Consider the following 22,711-nt stretch of genomic DNA (forward strand, 5'->3'; position numbering starts at 1 on the left):
CACACCAACTCTGGGTTTGTCGTATTTGCTTCTTTTGTGTGGATTTGAATGTTTTCGCTGGAATATGATTTTCTCCTACAAGTCTACAACAGAGCAGATTAATGAAAGGGTTGGTTCACCCTCATGTCGACTAAAGGTTGGGATTATTTTCACAGTAATTTTTCTGCCACACTTTTTCCTTCCCACAGACTTCCCACTGAGGTGGCTTGATACAGCACTCTGGAAACATCCTATTCTTTCTGTGTCTTACCCTCTTGCTTGAGGGTGTCAACGATGGTCTTCTGGACAGCAGTCAGGTCGGCAGTCTTACCCATGATTGCAGTTTTGAGTAATGAACCAGGCTGGGAGTTTTTAAAAGCCTCAGGAATCTTTTGCAGGTGTTTAGTTAATTAGTTGACTCAGATGATTAGGTTAAGAGCTCATTTAGAGTACCTTTTCATGATATGCTAATTTTTTTAGATGGAATTTGGGGTTTTCTTGAGCTGTATGCCAAAATCATCAGTGTTAAAACAACAAAAGACCTGAAATATTTCAGTTGGTGTGCAATGAATCTAAAATATATGAAAGTTCAATTATTATCATTACATTATGGAAAATAATCAACTTTATCACAATATGCTATTTTTTTGAGAAGGACCTGTATTTGGCTCATTTCTAATTGTCAGGAAATGCAAAAGGAAATCCGAAAAGACATTGGAGAACATTAGGGCACAAAAGGTTCCACTTTCCGACCAACTTTTTGAAAGGTTGACTGGAAAGATGCTGCACTAAAGGAGAGACCATTATATTGCTAGCATTCTCACCGAGATAGAAGACACTTTATTTTAAGATGGAAAGAGGATGAAAATGTTGCGACAATACTCGAGGAGTGTCATTTCTTCAGCCTTTAATTCCTGTTGTTTTCATTTTTTTAAGGGGAGCTGCAAACTCTGGCCGCAGCTTGAAGTAACTACACCAAACATCAGAAGGGGAATGTCAGACATTCGAGTGGCAAAGTCTCCACTGGATCCAGCTCCTTCCCCGCTATTTACTCCTCGTTATGCACCCGCGGACGCTAATGGCAGGCAGATTCCTCACCTCATGCGTCGTGTGAATAGAACATCAGTTGACTGGGTCACATTAGTTAGAGAATGTGGCCACACAATCAATGGGCTGCTAATTGTGTGTCTGGCATCCTCTGCTGGGTGGAATGCCAATACTTCACATCAGATGCTATTTAACCTCCATGAATGACTTTACAATTCTGTCTTGAGAGTCTTTTGACAGAGTCTTGTCACTGAGCCAGACCTAGAGTATGTTGGTGAAGAGCTCAGGACTCAAAACAGTTGAATGATTGAAGATCAGTTTTTCATGATTTCTTAAAATTTGTGAAACTACTTCCTGAGTTCTAGCAAACTGTATGTTTCTGCTAGGTGCACTCTACTTGCTGGTTGCTTTACCAATGACAGTTTTAGGCTTTAGGTCTTTTAAAGGACAACTACTTTAAAGTGAAAACCCAAATTTTCTGACTCACTCACATGTTTCATGTGTTGAAATCAAGATGCAGTAAGTCCCTCATCATGAGATTGTAAATGTGAAAACAAAACACATACTGATTAATATAATAGAGGTCCAAGATCGTATATAATACAGGAGTTGCCCTTTAAAGATTCACACTAGATCAGTGGTGAGCATTTACATTTCCTCAGGGGCCACATTGTATACAGTGACTGATAGGGGGCATCTAGCAAAAAGTGTGAGAAGCCTTACTATACATGAAGAAATAAAACAATACATACATTGTTACTAAAACATTTCATAAAATCAAGCCAAATATGCCAAAATTGTTAGTTTATATAACTGTTTTTCCATTTTAAATCCAAGAAGAGTCCTTTTCCCCCATATATTAACTTATATTACCTTAAATTTTTTGAGAGGAAATAAATAAAATCACGATAATTTCACAAAATTCCAAAAACAAGAGTTGAAGACAAAATAAAACCTTTTGTTTCTATATGAACTTGGCCATATTTTGGCCACATGAATACAGCCAAAGGGCCGCATGTGGCCCCCAGGCCCCACTAGGTGTCATGAAATACTTAACAAGGTGACCCACAAGCGGGAGACAATAAGCGGCATACAGGAGAAAAGTACAAAAATCACAATTTAAGAAACACAAGACCACCAGAATGTCCACAGGATGGCAATAAGGTCCAAAAAAACCCAAAGAATCAAGTCCAGAGTCCTTTCTCTCAAAAACCAGTCCATAAAAACAAGGGGGTAGATTCAGACAGGGCAGCAAGATGCACAATCCACTGAGGGGGAAACAATAAAAGTCAAATCAAACACTCACCAAAGACGGAGTAACAAAAAACGCTCACTCGAAAATCGTCAGGAACAACAACGTCCGAGGAACAAAGATGGAACAGCAAGCAGGTAGAACTGAGTGGGGTCAAAAATTGACCAGGTGGGACTGGAAACGAGCTGACAACTGCTGGCTGGAGATCAGCCCCTAAAATCTGTCAGGGCTGATTGAAGATCACCAGCAGCTGTGCGACTCTGCCAACCACTGTCAGGAACTGCGCTTTCTGTCAAAGAAAAAGAAAATGGCGAAGCATGAAATACCCTGACAAATAAAACAAAACAGAAGTGGATAGTGGCACTAGGGCTGTGTCCCAAATCGGACAATTCTCTGAGATCACTGGTTTATAGTACACATAAAGATAGTCTCAAATCAAACACTGCCAATAAACACTTACCGGAAATGACTCAACAGCTTCTTTTTCTTCTACTTTTAAATGCTGATCGCAACCGGAAGTTGGAAAACTGTCACCAACACTTGATAGCACTTTTCGCCAATCGAAACAAGTTATTAAGTTGTGTTTCATTGTGTTATTATTGTTGTTGTTTTGTTTCCTGATAAAATTTAGTTGTTTTTTTTTAGACATTTACGCCGGTAACTGCGCCGAAGTTTTTCTCTTCAGCGACGTAGCTTCCGCTAAGCGTCATCTTTGTCACTAAGATGGCATTCATCGAGGGTGGAAAGTGTCCATCGATCTACACTCAATTTTCTGGCCTTTCGAGTGCGCCAATTTAGTGCTCATTGCGCACTACATTTTCGCACACTGCTAGTTGGGACTTGGGAACTTAACCACTCAAAATACCAAGTTTAAGTGCAGAAGAGCACGATCTGGGACACAGGCCAGGTCTTTGCTAGATTGTATATGTGACATTGTTCCCTCAACCACCAACCTAACCTCTTGACTACAGCTGAGAGTTGGGTTGAGGTTGACCAGTAAATGGAGAGTTTTGGCTTTAAAAAGAAAATCTCTGCTAGAAACAGTCACCATGACTGACTTCATCCGTCACTCACGCTGCCTCTATGTTGCTTCAACTCCTCCCCTGAGAAACTGGACACGGTGTTTTAATGGAAACGGCTTTAAAGACATAACAAGAAGACAAAAACAGACACTTTTTTGTCTCAAGAATCAATTTAGAGATTAAAAAATGCAGACACTCAAAAAACATGCTAATATATGCTAATGTTGGAGCAACTCTTGATAATGTGGAACAAATTGAATCAACTCAATGATCAGATGATCTTTCACACTTTCCCCCTCCAGACAAGTGGTTCAGTCGCGACCTTCGCTCTTATCAAAGAACCGACTTGATTACGACATTCAGAAGTCTTCCTCTCAAATCCCAGCAAAAATACAAAACTCCCTCATCCCGGCAATAAAGAGCTAATGACCCAACAACGAGAATACATTTGCTACAGCGCCCATCTCCTTGAAAAGGGCCAAAGGATAAGGAGTCATTAAAGCAGTGTTATCTGGTCCAGATAGCATTGGCATGTCTGTAAAGATCATTATTTTTGCCCCTGGAGCCGTTTGGCAACGGAGAGTAGTACTAACTACACAGCCAGCGCTAACTCCGGGGTCAGCTGGAACACAGGGACGAAGACGCTAACGATACGCAGGCTGGCAGCTAATGCTTTTTCTAAATGCTCTTAATGACTGCGGATTCTGATGTGGGAGAGTTCGGGTGCTCTGATCCTCTCGGTCAGCTCTCTCGCAGACGCCAAAGAAACAATCCAGTCGAGGATTTATATTTCACACTTTCTTCACTCTTCCTTGGCTTGCAACAACTTTTGAATCATAACCTACTTTAATGTCGAGAGCTGGAGATGACGCTGAGGATGTTCAAGTTTCAAAAGATGACTTTTAGTCCGACTTTACCGTTTTAACTTTCATTACACTTGTGTAGTTGCATCTGTGGGATTAAAAGAAGGGTTAAGTGGTGGATTCTTTACACCTTTCTCCCAGAAAATTTGGAATTATTGAATTCACAGTCACTTTAATGGCAACTTGAGAGTAATCAGCGATTCTTATCATTCTTTTGACAAAAAAAATTACCAAAATGAGTAAATGGTTACCTATAAAATCGTGTGTGTGAGTCATAGTGACTCACAAACCTCTCAGTGAATGTTTACGGTTTCGGTCAAACCAATCAGGTCAAGGGAAAAGGGACACAAGGAAGACTGTAGACCCCCATTCACAATTAAAATAACTCAAAATTGCACTACATTTAAAATACACAGAACATAAACTTTTTAGCTCTTTTTGCTAATAATAAAAAGGCTGAACTAACACTTCTTTCTTGCTCATCTTCAGAGTTTTTGTTTAGTTAATTGGCTTTAAAATGTATGTTTTAATATTCAGGCAACACTGGGTAATAAGGTAGTATTTTTTCCATTCCTGCTATGATATCAAAGGTAGGAGATTTTTTATGATTCAATACATAATTTGGTTGGTGTTGTATTGTTTGACATCGTTTGTTCTTTGGTATCTACATGTATATCTTTTTAGTGCAGAATTTGGAGTAAAAAAAAAGTCACAATTGGTGAACTGATCGAAGTAGCAGAGAGAAAAGTTTCATGAAAGTCCGTCAGACAAAGAAAACACCAGAAATTATTATTTTTTAAGTAGCAGGCCCATTTGAAAAAAAGTTTACTTAACTTTAGTGATTTAATTGACACAAAAAAGCCACACCATGGCAGAAGTAGTAAGAATTGTTATCAACTGATGGGAAATAAGAAATTGGGAGTAATTTCAGAATAACAGATGGTTGTTTGTTGTGTTAATAATCTCTCAAAACCTGGAAACACACAGTTAATACATCAACTCAGTTCCTTCATCTAAGACCATATTCAAAGTAGTGTCTGGGCTGGTAGTCATGGAGGACTGGTTAATCAACAAATGATGATCACATTTGTGCCAGATCGCTGTTCCATTGCCCATTAAAGTCGGCGAAAAAACACACAACTGAAATAATGAGATTTCCTGTGCTTCAGTGAAGTTACCGTAACGATGCAAAGTGGCTGTGTGAAGAGCAGCTCAGTGGAGATAATCGGCAAACCTGACCGACGCTTCTTTGTCTCCTTCAATCCCGTCAAAAATCCTCCTTTATTCATCTGCATTAATGGCCGAGAATAGCCATCACGGTGTGTTGCGTCACCTCCAGTCACACCAGAAAACACGCCGCTAATGAGGCCATGTTATCAGAGGCAGGAATTCAGGGGTTAACATCCGACTCTGGAACAGCTGGGCGGTAATAACACATGACACATGTCCGCCATTAGTGAGGATTCTCTCCCTGGTTGCCACACTTTCTTTTAATTTGACGAGGCTGTAATCTCCATCTTCTCGCAGTGTTTTCATCTACTAAAGGACTTTCAACAGCTTGAGCCTAATCAAAGAGTTTCCCCTCTTTTCTCTGTGTCGCTGGATAAGGAAATTCAATTAGCTTAATTGGTCTGGATATTGCTCTCCGTAATGTGATGTAAGCATCGCGTTCGACAAACTTCACAGGGCACTTTGGAAGCACCTCTCTAATTAGCGCCATAACTTTAATCCGAATGTTTTACCTCGACATTCCAGATGATTCTAAATTGAAATCCAGGTAATTAGCTGAAACAACCCGCGAGCAGATATCTAACGCCCTTCTTGAAGGCTGCTGGCGGCGGAGAATAAATGAAGCCTCCCTTTTTTTTTTCTTCTTCTTCTCTTCTCCCATGCTTGACATATACGGAAATAGAAGAGCCACATCTTCAACCGCCATAAGAGTCTGTGGTATTTTAGAAGAAAAAAAAAAAGAGGAAGATAAACGTGTGGAAAACTTGAGCGATCTCCTTTGAAGGCAGAGTTTTTCAACCTGCTGATTTTTGTTCAAACGGTAAAGAGTTGTTCAGAACATTCACAAAGACGTCGGGATTGTGTTGTGACTCACTTCGAGAGGTGTGATGTCGTGGCTCCCACACCGCCATAGACACCGAGCTGAAGCTCCTGGCGTTCGCGAGTGAAAAGTTGTAAAGAAACAAATGACTTCAAAGATAGAGAGAAAAGAGGACGTTAAAGCAGATTATGGTCATTACAATTGCAGAAAAAGGGTAAATCTCCCTACTTATTGTATGATTTATATGGTTGAAATCTTACTGGAATGGACGCATTTTATTTTCATGGGGGTCTTCTGCCCCCCTTGTGCCCCCTTTCCCTTGACCTGTACAGTTGCCATAAAACCACTCATAATTTCCAAGTGATTTTGTCCAGCAATTTTGGAGTTGCCTGGTATGTAATGATAGTATTTAATTGATGATTCAGTCCTATGTACTATCAAGGTACCTCTAAAACTAGAAATGTAACATCATTTCCTTAATAAGAATTTGATTATTCCATAAAAATGTGGTTCTAACAATTGTTTCCTGCGACTTTTTTAAGCACGTAAAGCTCCATTTATTTTCTACGGACCCTAATGTCGACTTGAGAGTTGGGATTAGTCTACTGGAAGCGCTTGTGATATTTACCCGGAGTACTTCCTGTCTGTGTAGCATGTTCTTGCTTTTATTAAACCTATATATCTTCTGCTGTGAACTGTAAATCTAATTTCCTAAAAGAAGATCTCCAGAAGGATAAATAAAGAATATATAATCTGATCTAATGTTATTGTTAAATCTTCTGCTACGAACGTAAAATAGAGACTTGTATATAAGTTTTTCCGCAACAATTCCTCTTGTCGAGGCTTCAATACAAGAAGGACGTTTTAAGTGTCTTTTTGGATGAAGATGAACCTGAGCTCCAGTTGCTACGTTAAAATTAACATATATTTTTGTCTATAACCCAATAAAGGAACAGATTATAAAACAATCCTAACCCTTAGTCGACATAAGGGTGAGTAGAAAATGAGTGAAGTTTAGTTGAACTATCACTTTAAGGCGTCTGTTGTCATTTGACTTGTTTATAGCCGATTGTGTTTAACTGAAAAAAATAATCCAGTGATGTTGATGTGTTTGTCGAAAACACAAGACACAACACAAGGTATTGACAGCGTTTTGAAAACTGTCGCATATTGGCAGGAGTAGATCCTACTCTTTCCATTATGACAATTTTGAGTCACTGTCACGGTGACACTGATGCTTGAATGACCTGTCCCCCCCAACTGTCCCCTTGATTTTGATCATGTTACCCTCTGTATTCAACACCACTTGAAGTTCTTTACTCACACATTGTTGTCAACTGGTTACTTCCCAAACTTACTCACCAGGTCCGAAGAGTGCCTGGCTTCCTAATCCATTCTTATCGAGCTCTAGGCTACGTTTAAATCATTTATTTAGTTAAATTTGGTCCTAATTACAAACTCATGGAATTATTTAAAAACAAAAATAAATGCACCTTTTTTTTTTACTTCTTTTCAAAGTTGTAAATCCATGGCTGTATCTGAACCATGTCCCCGTTCCCATGAGGTGCCACAAGGGTCGGTATTATGTCCTCCTGTATTGTATACAACTTCGCTTAGATTCTGCGCCTAACTTTGCGATGACTCACAACAAAATCTGCCAGGAGAGTTATAATGCTTAACACACCATCGGTTCACTTTGAACTTTGGTATTTAATTTGTGTTAACACTCTGAGAATGACCTCCCTGGCTTCCAGAAAGAAATATGTAATGGTGGAGGGTGTTCACCTTGACCCAGAGACACAAGGGTTACATCAAAGATGTTTTTTTTTGAGCCTCTAGGTCACCTTGACTCTGAGTTAACACAAGGGTTAATATGCATGTAAAACTTTATTGATACTATGGAAACAATGTATGTGTGAAGGTCCAGCTAATTGGACCAGCAACTAAGAAAATAAACTTCTTATGTTCTCACTTCGGCCTAGTGAGTCGGCGAGCTAAGTTTTTAATTGGATGAGTCAGCTGTAGATTGAAACAACTGATTTCATATTTGGAAAATCAGTAATTTCTGAAAAAGTGAACTGAGAATCTTTCAAAGCAATTTTAATGAGCTTTTAGTTAGTAACTTCACCAACATTTGCTTTGTGGATTAAAATTCATTACAATATAACCTTTATTTACTAGATTACATTTAATCAACCTAGTACAATAAGATAAGAAAATATTCGATATGTTAAATTCAATTAAAGTCAATGTTGGATGTCTTAAAACCCAAATAAAAACCAGTTAGTGGCCCCCACTTTTCATGTGTCCAAAAACAACACGATATTTCCGTTAGTCAGAAATTAGTGAGTCACCCACAAGCTGTGGTTCAGCCCCAGACACAAAGTCCTTTAATGCAAAGGGAGACCTTGTTATAACATGGCCTTTGCTTTACATTTAAACAATTATAGAATGTGATAATTAAAAGCAAAAGTTTGAATGGTTGAGAGATGGTTTAGAGTGTCTAGGTTTTCAGTTTAAGAGCTTTTGGAAAGACAAACTACAGGGTGTCGGCTTGAAGACAAAAGTGTGTTTCTCGGTGCAGCAGAGACAAGAAAGTAAGAAAATGATTGCACTTCAGATCAATCATATATCATGGGCTGCAGCATGCTCGGCTGGCCGGGGTAATAGACACGGAGCCGGCTCTTTCGGGTGGCTGGTTTGCATCTAATACCGTGCCCTTGAGCTAGATACTTAACCTTAGTTGCTTCAGCAAACACGGCACAACATAAATGAGTATGAACGTGTAAACTTTCTTCGGAAATAAATCTTCTCTGACATTTGGTAGAAACAACTTCTGTGGGGGTGAGTGTGTGTGTTGGTCTGTGTGTGTGTGTGTGTGATGGGGTAAAGACAAGACGCCAGTCGTAACACAATAAAACTGTATTACATTTGTGCTTAAAATTATTACAATTCCATTATTTACAGGTGTTGTCCTAAAAATAAACATCTCATGCTGGATGACACGTAAAAAGAAATCATGTACAATAGCAAGCAACGAAAAAAAGAATATTCCATTTTTTTTATGTACACCCTCATTTACAAATGTTTTTGTTTACTTTTCAGTATTTTTTTTTTGATGCAGAAAATACAAACAGCAAAAAAATGTCAAAGTCACACCCTTAACGTGGGACGTCATTGATTGGAATTCACGTACCAAGAATTGAACGTAAAGCCGAAATTTAGGACAACCGACAGTTAAATAAATAGTGTACAAAAAATGGATACACTTCTCAAACACGTCCGTAAGCTAGCTTTAATAAATAGTGCCGAGTCAGCCAAACTGCTGGATAAGCCCCGCCGAAGGAATGTACCATAAATTCTAGCGTCAGTCTGGTCCACAAAGATCAGATGTTCATCTTCGTAGCGTGGATTAGATGTTGGACATTTTTGTGTTAGCATATCACGTTTCTTGAGTAGAGCACAGGACTTGAACCCTACAGGCCAGGGAGGTCATTTCTTGTTGGTTTTTGTTGTTTTCTGTTGCAACTTAACTATATAATCAAAGTTAAAGTGATATAATTTGATTTAAAGAACTTTATTTCTCCACTATTTCACGTGTAAAATCCCACCTGCCTTAGGTTTGAGTGCCCTGGAGTAGAACATTCTTGTATTTGGTTTTTAGATGATTTTATATCTTGAATAAAAACTCAAGTCCAACTCAGACCACTAACACTTAAATAAAATTTAATTTGCCAATTGATAAATGGTAATGGGAGGCAATCAGAATTCATGGAGCTACGTCAAAACTCCCCCCAAGTAAGTGTGATCATCAGTTCTACCAGAAACCCCATATTTTTAAAAAAAAAAACAAAAGTGAAAAATAAATAACCTTAAATGAAATAAGTTAATTAGTAAAACTAATTTAGGTAAAGTCGAGAATTTGTTGATTTTCTTCTTTTTTTTAAAAAAATTTTCAATTAATACAAATGAAATAGCTACTGTTGCTAATTGTTTTATCTTAATAGTATTTATTAAGAGATGAAAAGGGTTTATCTTGTGCTTTTCTTTCATCTAAAAACTATTATTTCAAATGAAAAAAAAAATCTGATTTAGTGGACCAGACCGGCTGTTTCTACAATGAAGGAATGAGTGATTGAAAAAAAACCATTGTGTTTCGTTGTGGCTCTTATTTTGAAATATTCCGACAACTTCCTTCCCGAGTCACAATGATTGACAAGAACTTTTTATATTCAAGTAGAAGTTGATCAGCCGGATCCACGGTTTCCATTGTTGTTGGTAAAAAAAAGAGTTTGGTCTGAGGCGCCCGTCATTCACACACAAACAAGTGGACACGTTTTGTTTTTTTTTGTCGTTTTTTTTTCTGGTCAGTTGTCGGGAGGGTCCGTGCCACGCTGCAGTCTCTATGGCTATTCTGTACAGTAGAGTCTCTCCTCCCCAGTTCGTCCTCCTTATTTACACGTGGGTGGGTGGAGCTGCACCGGGAGGCCATTTGTGATTGCCAGCCCTCCGTTCAGTCTCTTTCTCCTTCCTCCCACTCCTCCTCTTCCTCCACCTGTTTGTCTACCAGGATCAGCGGACCTGGGGAGCGTAGCCCTCCTTCATCAGCCCCTCTTCGTAGTCTGTCTGGCACAGGATCATGTTGTTCTTCAGGAAAAACTTGTCGCCCACACAAAACCTGCGAAGAGAGAAGGAGGGACGACGTTAGACGAGCATCAAAGCCGGAGTCATTAATACAGAGCTGGAAGCTAGCAGGTTGTGCTAGCTGGTTATCTAGCGTCTTGTTAGAATCCAATCCTGACTATTGTCGTTGATCAAAACACTTTTTCTCGATTCTGTTTTATGTCTTGATGATGAGTGAAACACGTAAACACGTCATCCTATCGGGAGAGAAAAAGAGCCTCTGCCTCAGACTTCAAGGATAGATTGATGGATAGATGGATGGAATGCTGACAATATTTGTGCAGGAATCGTTGTTTTATTACACATTAATGTTCAAATCCATCTGAAATAATGAGACTTTCCTTGACGTCCCTTCTCCTCAGTTACCGTCACGATTCTAAGTAACTCAAAACCAATAACATAACAATCTCTTTAAAAGATAAGTCCGTAAACTTGGCAAAAATGAGTCAAACACAAACACTGAACAGACTCATTCACCTGAGAACCCTTGCGTTATCTCAGGGTCAAGGTGACCCAGGGCCCGAAAATAAATGAGTTTGTGGTATCCCTTGTGTTGCCTCTAGGTCAAGGTGAACAAAAATATATCGTTCCCCCAACATCTGTACTTGCACTACGTGTACGTGCACTAAAGTTTGATTGTTGTTTATTTATTCATCATAACTTTATTCAACATCGTGCACTTATTATCTCTATAATTTTTTTAATTGTTGTTATTTCTATTGTTTTTATTATTATTTTTACATATTATTGTTTTTTGAAAACATGTATTGTGTCTTCATAGAACAGTTTGTGCTGTTAATCATTGTTTTGTGAGCTGCTGTGTGAGAAGAATAAAGGCATATCTTATCATAGCTTGTTGTGGAGAAACAAGCTCAGTAATCCTGCTGATTCAGCATTATAGTATGATGTCTCTCATGCACTTTACAGATTCATTTTTTCTTACTGGTCATTCTTTTTATATTTTTCCTACTTTATCTGGAGGCGGGTCTATGAGAACAAAGTTTCATACATGTTGACACATCAAGATAACATTTCTACATCAGAGCTCTCTTTCAAGACTTCAAACATATGATAAAAAGATGATCTTTTGGTTTTTGTATGAATAACATTGACTGTAGTCAGTTTCTGTGACCTTTCTTTCACTGTCCTCGAGTGGACTCACTTAAACCTGACCTTTCTACGCCGATACAGGTAGCGTCCATTGCAGGTGAGGTTGAGGGTCGACCTTATCTCGTTCAGCATTGAGGTTGGACCAGGTTAGTGAGCGGCGGTTCCGTGTTTACAAGGATCAGCGTTGCAGCGACACAGTGTCCGAGTTACAGTCTCGAAATCATCGCTGGAAGTCAGCTCTGTCCTAACTTTTAAGTCATCTGGAAACACCTTTTCAGAACTTCTAAAATAAAAGCTCCTATATCTTAATTGAGAACGTCTTCAGACGGTAAAAACATTTTAGGAATTGGCACTTCAATTTAAATTCATTGTAATCTTTTCATAAGAAGCTTTTGTGTTACTTTAATGTATTTAATAAAAAATAAAAATAAATTCTACAGTTGATGTGAGACCGTATATCAAATGTGGTCGTATTTTCAGTTTCTTATTGTGAGAAAAAAAAAGTGTTTTCTAGGTAGATTCAGGAAAAGACTCGAAGAATGAAGAGGTCAGTAGGTGGCGCCATCAGTTTAAAAAGGACTCAATGTTTCATTAGAACTATTAAAAGTCTGATGAAGCTTCATGAAGCAGTGTCATTATTTTCAGAGTCCACTAGATGGCGGTCTCTGCACTATTTTCCTTTCTTTTTGAACAACTGTTCTAATGAAACATCATTTTTAAACTGATGGCGCCACCTACTGACCTCTAAACAACATGAAACTGCTTCATGACGCTTCATCAGACCATCACTAATTAGAAAAGTTGTTCAGAAATAGTGCACAGATCGCCATCTAGTGGGCTCTGAAAATAATGACACCCGTTCACCATCACTATAAAGTATATCAACTATAAAATGGTTGCCGATTGAAAATATTTTTTTTAATAAAATTCATTGTTTTTATCGTCAACTTTATGTTAAAAATATGACAAAGGTATTTCTCTTTTTAAAAAAGAAGCTTAAGTTTGTTGTCAAAACTCAAAAACATGATGCAAACTGTAGCAATAGGTTAAGTGAAGTCATCATGAGCTAAAATATAAGATGAGTTGAAGAGTTCTGAATGTAAAGTCCTCACTTGAGAAGCCGGAAAGAGAAGATACTGTTCTCCTGATAAAGCGTCATAAAGCCAGCCGACTGTGAATTAGCAGGTTGAGAAAATTGCTTTTTAATACAGACTTCCACTCCACACGTCGACGGTTTGATTCCGTGATTAAAGAGACACAAATGTGCCTCTGCTGTAATAGTGTCATCCACTTTAGTGAAAATGTCCTGCTTCAACGGCACATTATCTCCTTGAATCCATTACTGTCTGCATTTAGTGACACCGTGTCCACTTCCGGCCCGGCTTCTCCTCACCCTCTCTCCCAATTGCCTCCCCCTCTCCATCCCTTCCTCCCTCCCTCCAGCGCTTTTCCCCGCCGTGCACTTACTCCACACAGCCAAATTGTTTCTGCTCTGTGAAATGTCAACAGCATATGTGACATCTGTGTACCAATTATGATGAGGATATTACTCCGGGGCCATCACAGGCGTGTCTAATGATAGCTCGTGAAACACAACTATTTCCACTTTCTTCACAAAAACAATTGAGCAGAGGAGCTCGCTTGGTTTTCACGAGAGCTCACGTGACGTCTAACCTTGTTGTCTCAAGAAAACAATCGCAATAGGAGGTGAATCCATGTCAGGAAAATGACTTTAATGAATGTGTTAAAATGTAAAGTAGGTCAACTTTTGCAAAGAAAAAGAATTCAACATTATTTATAATTTCATTTATGGTTCATACTTATTTATAATCAAATGTAAACATGTTTTTAAAAAAAGGAACATAGGAAAAAATACTTAAAATTACATTTAAACTCTTTATTTATTGTATTTTAAAACACTGTATTACTGTTACTACTGTGTCCAGAATTACTAACGTGCCGAAATACACATGTAAAAAAATAAAATATTTAATAAATAGGATAAATACAAATAAAAATCGCCCAAAAATAATATTTGGCAATATTGTACCACACCTATTGTAAAGAAGGAAAGACAACTGCACAATTACTTACTAGTATTACTTACAAGATAGGAAAATAACAAAATAAATACTTTCACCCAAAATAAAAGAATAAAAACTGGAAAGAAACGTTATGTAATTATGTTAGTATATTTTGCATTAATGTAGCAAAGGTTTTGGTAAAATATTTTTGTTTGTGATTAAAAAAATCTAAAAAAATGTGAAATCATTTTTATCAATTAAAGACGTATAAAGGATTTAACAAATATTAATAATGAATAACGTCTAAAGGCGAAGAGCAACAAACTAGAATAATGCTTTACTTGTCAAACACAATGTTTGATTAATACTATATTTATTTAATACAAATTAAAAACATCATTTTCATCATTGAAATGTTTTGTTTCGTGAGAATAAATGAGTCACTAATATTCCTTCACCTTCAAAGGGCAGTTAATGATTATCAGCACATGCTTTCGATTGTCTTCAATCAATCATGAAGCCAAACATCAGTTTGATGAAATATTGACATGTTGGGAAAAAAAAACAATCACCATGAAAATCTCAATAACAACCTGCTGTTTAAGTGATTGACTTGTTTGAGAAAACAAGTCAATCACTCTCAGAGATTTGTGTCACAAATATGACTGATTTTTGAGGATGGAAAGAAAATGGAAAGTTTAAGAATAAAGATTCTACTGAAGCCTGTTCTTGTGTTCTTTCAATTTGGGGAAAAAAAAGAAAGGAAAATTACAGTCTCATTAGTTATCCTGCTCACAAAACAGCTATTTATTCCCTCCTAACTGGAGGAGGCCTTGCTAATGAGCACAACAGCCTCTCTATTAAAATTGTCTAAACGGTACAAGATGTGGGCAAAGATTCAGAAATGTCGAGCAAGCAGGACTAAATTTTATTCTAATTGCTGCACATTTATTAGAAACGACAACGTCATGTGTTGGACGCACAGATCCCGGACATGGTCGACTTGTCTTCAGGAAAACAATCCAATAATGTTCAAAAATGAGTTAATTGAATCCTTTTGAGCACAATTTGCGAGAATATCTGAATCTCATTTCAATCATTACTCAACTATAAAATGAAACTACAAAAGCAAGTCCACATCAGACCGTGAAAAGTTGTTTATTAGCACTCGTGACTCTTGTCATGTGAGCCTCACCTGCAAATTTGACTTGGGTAAAAAAACAAGGTTTGTATTTTGCTTTTGGAATATATTTTTTGATATCTTTAAAACCTTCTCTTGATAGCAGTTTTTGAGAGAATACACTTTTGTGAAGGGATTTTATATTTAAATGTTCAAACAATACAAGTTTTCAAGACTAAATGTTGGCAATGTACATTTTTGATTTTAGAGCATTAGTTTTTACTTTTTTCTGTTTTTAGTTTTGGTCCACCTGAACAGAGACTGGTGGTCATAAGAGTTAACAACAAATCCATAATATCTTCCTCTTTCTTTGATATAGATCACCACCAAAATCATTTTTGTCACATTGTTTTCCTAATGTTTGTCAACAAACACCTCACCCTCTTCTTGCTGTGTCCTGTTTTAATCTGATGTTTCACCATCAGATTTCTCCTTCTAGTCTTCCTTACTAGTTATTCAACAACTAATACTTGGATCACAGTCTTCAGTCTTAAAACTCTGTTCGTCTGTCAGACCAATCCTTTAGTTTAGAACTCCCTGGCTTCCAGAAACACATATGCAGTGATGGAGGTCGCTTAAGTTGAGCCAGAGACAACACAAGGGATACCTTAAACACATTTGTTACTAGGCCTCCGGGTCACCCTGACCAGAAGATAAAACAACTTTGATTTGTGTTCAAGTCGTGCAGTTCACTTGACTCGTTTGTCTGATGGTGACTTTGCTTCTGAGCCTTGTTTCAAACCAATCCCGATAATTCCGTGACAATCCCTGAGACGCTGTTTACAAACCAACCAACACTTATTACAACATTACGGCGATAACAACGCAAAGGTCATGATTCAAGGTCAGGTGTTGCTGGACTTTCCTCTCCAAAGTTTTCCAAGGGTCAACCAAAGAAACCATGATGCTAACACAGCTGGCTAATGACAACACTTACGATCAGTGGTTATACTCTGAGTCTCTCCTGAATGCCGGAGCAGCGTCGCTCCTCAGTCGTAATTACATCTCGCACCTAAACTTTCTTGTGAGAATCCTTTCATCCTGGACTATTTTTCGGTGCTGCTTCGGCGAGGCCACAGGAGGATAACACATCATTAACAATTTGGCTCGTTTCATCAGTTTTGATATCTGCGTGTCATTTTAATGATTCCCGCTCAGTCCTCCTTGACTCCCTCTCCTGCCTTCGCTTTCTTCCCTCCATCTTCCTTCCTTTACTTAGAGGTGACTGTGACTAATGAGTCTTGGGAGACCTCTTGTTGTAGGAGGAAGAGAAAGAATGGCTTCCACCGGCGCGCACACTTGAAAGATGTATTGCGACGCCAGCTATTTGCCTCGGAGGCCCGTGTTAACTAGAGTAGTCACTTTCTCCTCAAATGAAGAAACAGTGAGATTGTCAAAGAGGGAAAATAGTCTAAACTGCAGCAAATCTAATTACTGTTAGGATGCGCTCAGGTTCACAAACACTTGGCCCTATGAAAAGGATGCTTAGCGCTAACTGCGTATTGTAAATCTTCTGTGGCAGATTGCTTCTGGGCAATCACGCGGCAGTCGTACAAGGACGTGCAGCAGATGAGTTTTTCTTGAGGGAACGCGTTGAGAAAATAGCAGCACTTTGTGGTAAAGGGTGATTATTCTACACCATTATTAATCACTTTACCACCTTTCAGGGGCCAAATTCTTCTTTATCCGAGCTCACGATTAAAGATTTAACTTGAATTTATATCGGAGAGGAGATACAATCGTTAACATCCAACAGAAGAGTGCTCGAAATCTGAGAAGTGAACACTGTTAGGATAAGGCTACTTCAGGGGTCTCCACTGGCAGGGGGGCCACCGGAGGTCAATCCTTTTGGAGACTGGGCCACAGGGTCTGATTTGTTGTTTTTGTTTTTTTTGTGTTGTTCTACTGTGAATTTGCGCCATTTCAATCAAATTTTATTTCAACCATCTTTTCCATCTTAACTTTAAAATCCACGCTATATAAACGATAACATTTGATGTGATTGACTTGTTCCTGAACCATCGTTTGTAACTTTGTTTTGGAAAAAATCTTGTACATAAATACTTACATTTTTCAGTTTAAACTTCAAATCAATTAGACTTTTATATGTTTTGATTCAAGGTTTTTCTTGTTGATAAAAAAAGGATTCGTAGTTTGAAAATGTTCTGAAATTTGTTTTAGGTCTATTTCTTCTCACTTATATTTTTCGGTTCATTTCGACTCACCAAGGTGACATGGTAGCTGAAAAAAACTAAATTATCGTGTCAGACGAACCAAGATCTGACAGTAGTCTGACTATAGAAGAGAAATATTACTTCTCTCATTCGTACTCCGATACCTCATAATGCAGTTAATAGTTATATTAGGACTTCATGTTATCAAGTGCTAGATTTAGATATGATGATATGCTATAAACACGAATGTGTCAAATGATCAGGGATCACTTACAGTCTTAGTCTGACTATATGTTAACGAACATTTTTACTTCTACTAAACCAGGTTATGGAACAGACTGGACAAGAGATACTGGATACTCAAGAGGGAACATTTCAGAAGGTTTGGACTACCAACTCAAACCTTGTTTATCTTCCATTAAATCCTTTTCCAATACTTCCGACCACTGACTCCTTGTAACCAGTTCTTTAAGTGCAATAGTCTTTGTTGGAAAAACTCACGGATAGTCTCAATGCTGCGATTTAAGTTCTGACTTGTGCACAACTGTTTCCCCCTCCAGTGTACACTCTATTTTTGTCACAATACATTGTTTGACTAACAAGAGCCACACATCAACCCTCCTTGACATCCCTAAAAACCCAGATGGATGAGGTCCCCGATGAATTTTAAGGGCTTGCGAGTGTTTACGCCGGACCATGGATGGAAACACAATTCCATCACTAAGATAAGGCAAAGTTGTCAATTATTTGTATGTAATTTGTCATCTTTTTACATTAAACTGTGATGTTGGCAATGGTTGTGGATTAGGGATTGTGTACTCGGGAAGGTCGGATGCACAGGCTGTTAGTTCTCGACACCAATCATACACAAAGTGACAACTGTGTCCCTTATTGCCTATTAGGCTGCTGTCTAACAAGCCCAACTCATGACATACAAGGCACCCGTGGCTAAGCTTAGCTCTGCTGAACCCAATTGGCGTCAATCTCTCCTTCTGAGGGTCTAGCATGAGGCCGTCCCCCTTATCAGCGCTGACCTTCCCTTGCACTGTCACCCGTCCTGCTCCTTGGCGCTCCCTTCTACTCCAGCCTCCAAAGACTGTGGCCTCCAGCTCATCAGGGGGAAATTGGGCCAGTCCTGGCCAGATGATGAGGCCGGACGACAGCCCCATCGATTAGCTGTCCCCCAGGGCTGATCTGTGGCTAACTGCTCGCCCGGTCCGGGCTCATATCTCCTTCCTTATTCCCAACACCTCGACACTAACCAACAACACCACCACTACACCTTCCAAAGCAGTCGTGATGCTTCCTCCTTCCAGCTCGGGCGAGAGGGAAATAACAAGTCCAGCCGGTGGGAAGGTCACGTAAGTAGATTTATGTCCAGTTTAACAGAGAAAGGCCACATTGAGCGCAGACATGAGCAATCTAAGCCGATGATGGCTCCTATATTTTTCACTGATAGACCCGAGACAGGAGCTATTCATTCTTCTCAGCTTGATACTGTTTCAAAGTCATGCACGGAGAAGGGGAAAAAGTCTGGAGGAAAAAAAAAAAGAAAAAGGAAAGGCTTTCACTCGGGCAGATACACAAGTAAGATAACTGGTGAGTTTTTGCCATTTATCTTATTACTGAAGCTGCTACAGCTCTGGATGGCTTTTCTGTGGCGAGGGAGAGAGATCGCCGCCAATTTGACCATGATGGCCACTAAGAACAAAGCAGTCGCAGGTCACGATCGCAGAGACATGTCGAAGTTAACCGACCAGTCGCTGCACTCTCCTAATTGGCTCAGCACTTAGGAACCGGGCCCTCAGCACGACGATGACCATTAGTCTTAGAAAAATGATGAAATCAGAATAATCACTGGCCTCCAGTTCACTGCCTCGCACGAGTGGACGATACAGGATGATAAACTAACTCACTTTACACACTTTATTTAGTTCTTATGCAGTTCCTTACTACAGGGGTCCCTAACCTTTTTCGTACCAGGGACCGTTTAATTGTCAGAATTATGTTCACGGACCAATGTACGGAGAGAAAAAAGGCAAAAAACATTAGCATGACCTGGAATAAAACGACAATAAAGTGCATTATAAAAATATCTCACCAATGAATCAGCAAGAGCTCTGGCTTCAACATTTTTTTTCTGTTTATTTGCATCTTTGTATATTTGATTGTATGCCGACGATGGGGTTCTGTATGTGTGTGTCTCTTAACTTTTATAGACTTTGTACCAATTTGTTTGCATGTTGGTGTTCATCAATATTTTATATGGAATGAGAAGTTTTGTTTCTAGAGTTTATATTTTACTCATTTTCACTATTCAATGGTCTCATGCTATTTTTATTTAGAGAAAATCCGTTTTCGTTTTCTAAATCAAACAACTTTTTACGCAGTTATAATAAATACAACCTCATTTTTTTTTTCCTTTTGTGCTGCTCGACGAAAAATGTATTATGGCTCGGTACCAGACTGGGGATTGGGTGGCCACTGCCTTACTACACAAAGTACTGTGGTAAAAGTCATTGTAAATATATTAAAAGTTTGAATTCATCCTCGAAGTTTGATTATTCATGTCTGTTTATAGTTCATAACATGTCATTTAAAAGGTCACTACAATAAACAATCAGTAATGATGAATAATATTATTGAAAATATTGAAAATAAAACTTAAGGGGCAAAAGACACACATTTTCACGACTCTTTAGCCCCGAAATCGAAATAAAACCAGAAAAAGGGTTCAAGTGTTCTCTATAGACTTCCATGTGACGGTGATGATGAAGTTCAGGGAAGAAGTCGCTGGTCATGATCACAGTGACATGTCTACTCTGAGCTAACTGGCTACGTTTCTACGCTCCACTAATTGGCCCACCACTTAAGAAAGGGCCCTCAGCATGGCGAGGACCATTAGAGGAGTCGGAGACGTCTGTGATGAAATCAGAATAATCACTGGCCTCCAGTTTTCCGTCCTCGTACAGTGGCATGATTTACCTTCCGCTGGTGATGTCAACTCCTCATACTAGTAAAGTGGATGTTAAACTTTGAAAGGCTACATTGAAAAAGATAAAAGGTTGAAAATAATGGACTAATTAGTCCAAAAACCAACTAGGGATTGCGATATGATGGTATAAAGTAGATTAGACATTATGGTCTGCCATTTCATGGACGCTGATGATTATGGTCTACCACCTTCATCCTTACAGTTGGTGTCACTTTATCCTGAATAATGGTACTTTGAAAAGTTGGCACGGACTTTGATTTTCACAATTCACCTTTTTAAACACACAACAAAATACTAAATGGCAAGGAAACCCTCCAATGTATAGCCAGCAATAATGGTTAATTGAAACCAAAGCAGAAAATTGTATTACAGTACTTTTGAAAAATAAATACATTGATAAATCAAAGGGATATTTCTAAAAATAAATATGAACTATAAAAATAAATACATTTCTTCCGGTTGAAACAGGTTTTTGGGACTTTATTGAGGAAAATCATGAAAAACAAAATGAAAAATATATATGTTGCCTTTCTGGGACTCGAAAGTAATCTTTCTAAAGCGGAGTTTTTATTTTTATTTTACCCACACGTAAACTACCCTTGAGTATAACTTCAAACAAACATTTACTCATTAATATTTTCTTTATACTGTGTTTTTGAGCCACTCAAGTTGCAATAGTGCTTTTTCTCAGTGCATTGTTTAATACCTTTAAATACAGTTGTGCGCAACTATATTTCCTCAGGGGCCACATTTCATACACTGTGACTGTCAACTTCAAGTCTTAAAATATTGCTTAATAAGCTAAAATTATTATTTAGTTGCATTGTTGTATTTGTATCTCTTCACTAGAATCATTTTGATGGTGAAATAAATACTCAAAAGCAAAGGATAAAAGTCAAACTATAGTCTTATTAAGAGAACAGTCATCATTAGTTATTTTCTACATCATCTTTGACATCATGGGGGCCACATGAATACACTGGAAGAGCTGTACTTGGCCCAGGTCTGTTTTACTATATTGTATTTTGGTAGTTTTACTTCGTGTCTATGTATTCTGTTTTACAAGTTGAATTTATTTGGCACTGTTTAGAAACTGATGTACTTTTAAAAATAGTGCAACCTATAATAACAATTGAAATAAAGTATATTCCAAATGACATGAAAGGTCATCAGTTTTGCAGTGTAAAATGATTCTATTGGTCCATACGGCTGCTCAGAGAAGTCCCGGACCGGACCAGACCCCTTTGGTAGATGCCCCCTCAGCACAGCTCATGATGTGGACGGATACACGGTGAGTGTAAGTAAGTGTATATGTGTGCCAGCGGTGGGAGTCTGCTCACACGCGATTGTAGCAATTCAACCTTCAAACGGCAATGTTCGCTGCCGCTGACCCGAAGGAGCGACGGATAATTACACCGCCTGACCCCGGCTGACCCTGCAATCGCCTGCTCTGTTTATCAGATTTCACATTTTCTGACGATGTTCCACAGAGAAATCTCGGGGCCATTTGCGAGATGGATTAGATTGCTTTATTGAAGGGTCTGTGGGGAGTTTGGGGGTCGATGGGGGCTTTCATGTTTGTTTGAGACCGGGAAATGAGAGGGGACAGAGCTGCCGTGGATGAACAGGCCGGGCGGATCGGTATGCTAGACAAAGAACAGGAGCCCATTTTCAAAGCGGCCGCAAGGAGACCCTGAGAAACTATTCAGGGAATCCTAAGTGAGATCTCCTGATGGATCTGGGACTTAAAACGGCAGAAAGGTCATTCTATTAATCAGGACATGAATGTTGCGAAACCTAATCAAGTCCAGATTTAATTATGTTTTGGCCATTGCTAAGAAATCCTCCCTAGGCATTGAAGAAGTTTGAAAGACACTCAGTAATTAATTTTCATAATTAATCAGAAGATTTATCACTAATGCCTCACATCCACCAAACATGACTTTGAAACACTTCGGAAAAGACAAATTAGCGTCGACGCAAACATGTCCTATGACGCGTTTTAAACAGAGCTTCTATATTGAATTTGATTTTGTTGAAGAATGTGTCACTTTACTCCAAACTCCTCATATTGATATCCTGAAGAAAAGTTGTTTAACTAAGTTAGCATAGCTGTTAGCCTGCCGCCGTTAGCCTGCCACAAATGTTGTAAAAAGTGTTTCAGATATTCTAAAGAAAATGTCCAAATAAAGGAAATGGTTTTAATGTTTTAAGCACCTTTTTCAGAGCTTTTTTCAAGATTTCTGCTACTGTAACAATTGAATTTCTAAAAGTATATTTTTGTTCCTTTTTCAAATGCTAAACACATACTTATGGTCACGTTCACACAATC

At 38.6% G+C, this 22,711-nt stretch overlaps 1 protein-coding gene across 3 annotated transcripts in view; it reads right to left on the reverse strand.

Annotated features, from left to right (window-relative positions):
• Window positions 1–9,120: 9,120 nt before the first annotated feature.
• Window positions 9,121–22,711, reverse strand: part of lmo3 (LIM domain only 3) — a 54,465-nt gene continuing 40,874 nt past the window's right edge. For all 3 annotated transcript variants that reach the window (XM_087787364.1, XM_087787363.1, XM_087787362.1), the window contains exon 4: window positions 9,121–10,891. In XM_087787364.1, coding sequence (XP_087643490.1) covers window positions 10,786–10,891 — 106 coding nt within the window. In that variant the 3' untranslated portion in view covers window positions 9,121–10,785. The remainder of the gene's footprint in view (window positions 10,892–22,711) is intronic.

This window comes from Callionymus lyra, chromosome 3, assembly GCF_982586985.1.
Source record: "Callionymus lyra chromosome 3, fCalLyr1.hap1.1, whole genome shotgun sequence".
In the NCBI taxonomy this organism is placed as follows: domain Eukaryota; kingdom Metazoa; phylum Chordata; class Actinopteri; order Syngnathiformes; family Callionymidae; genus Callionymus; species Callionymus lyra.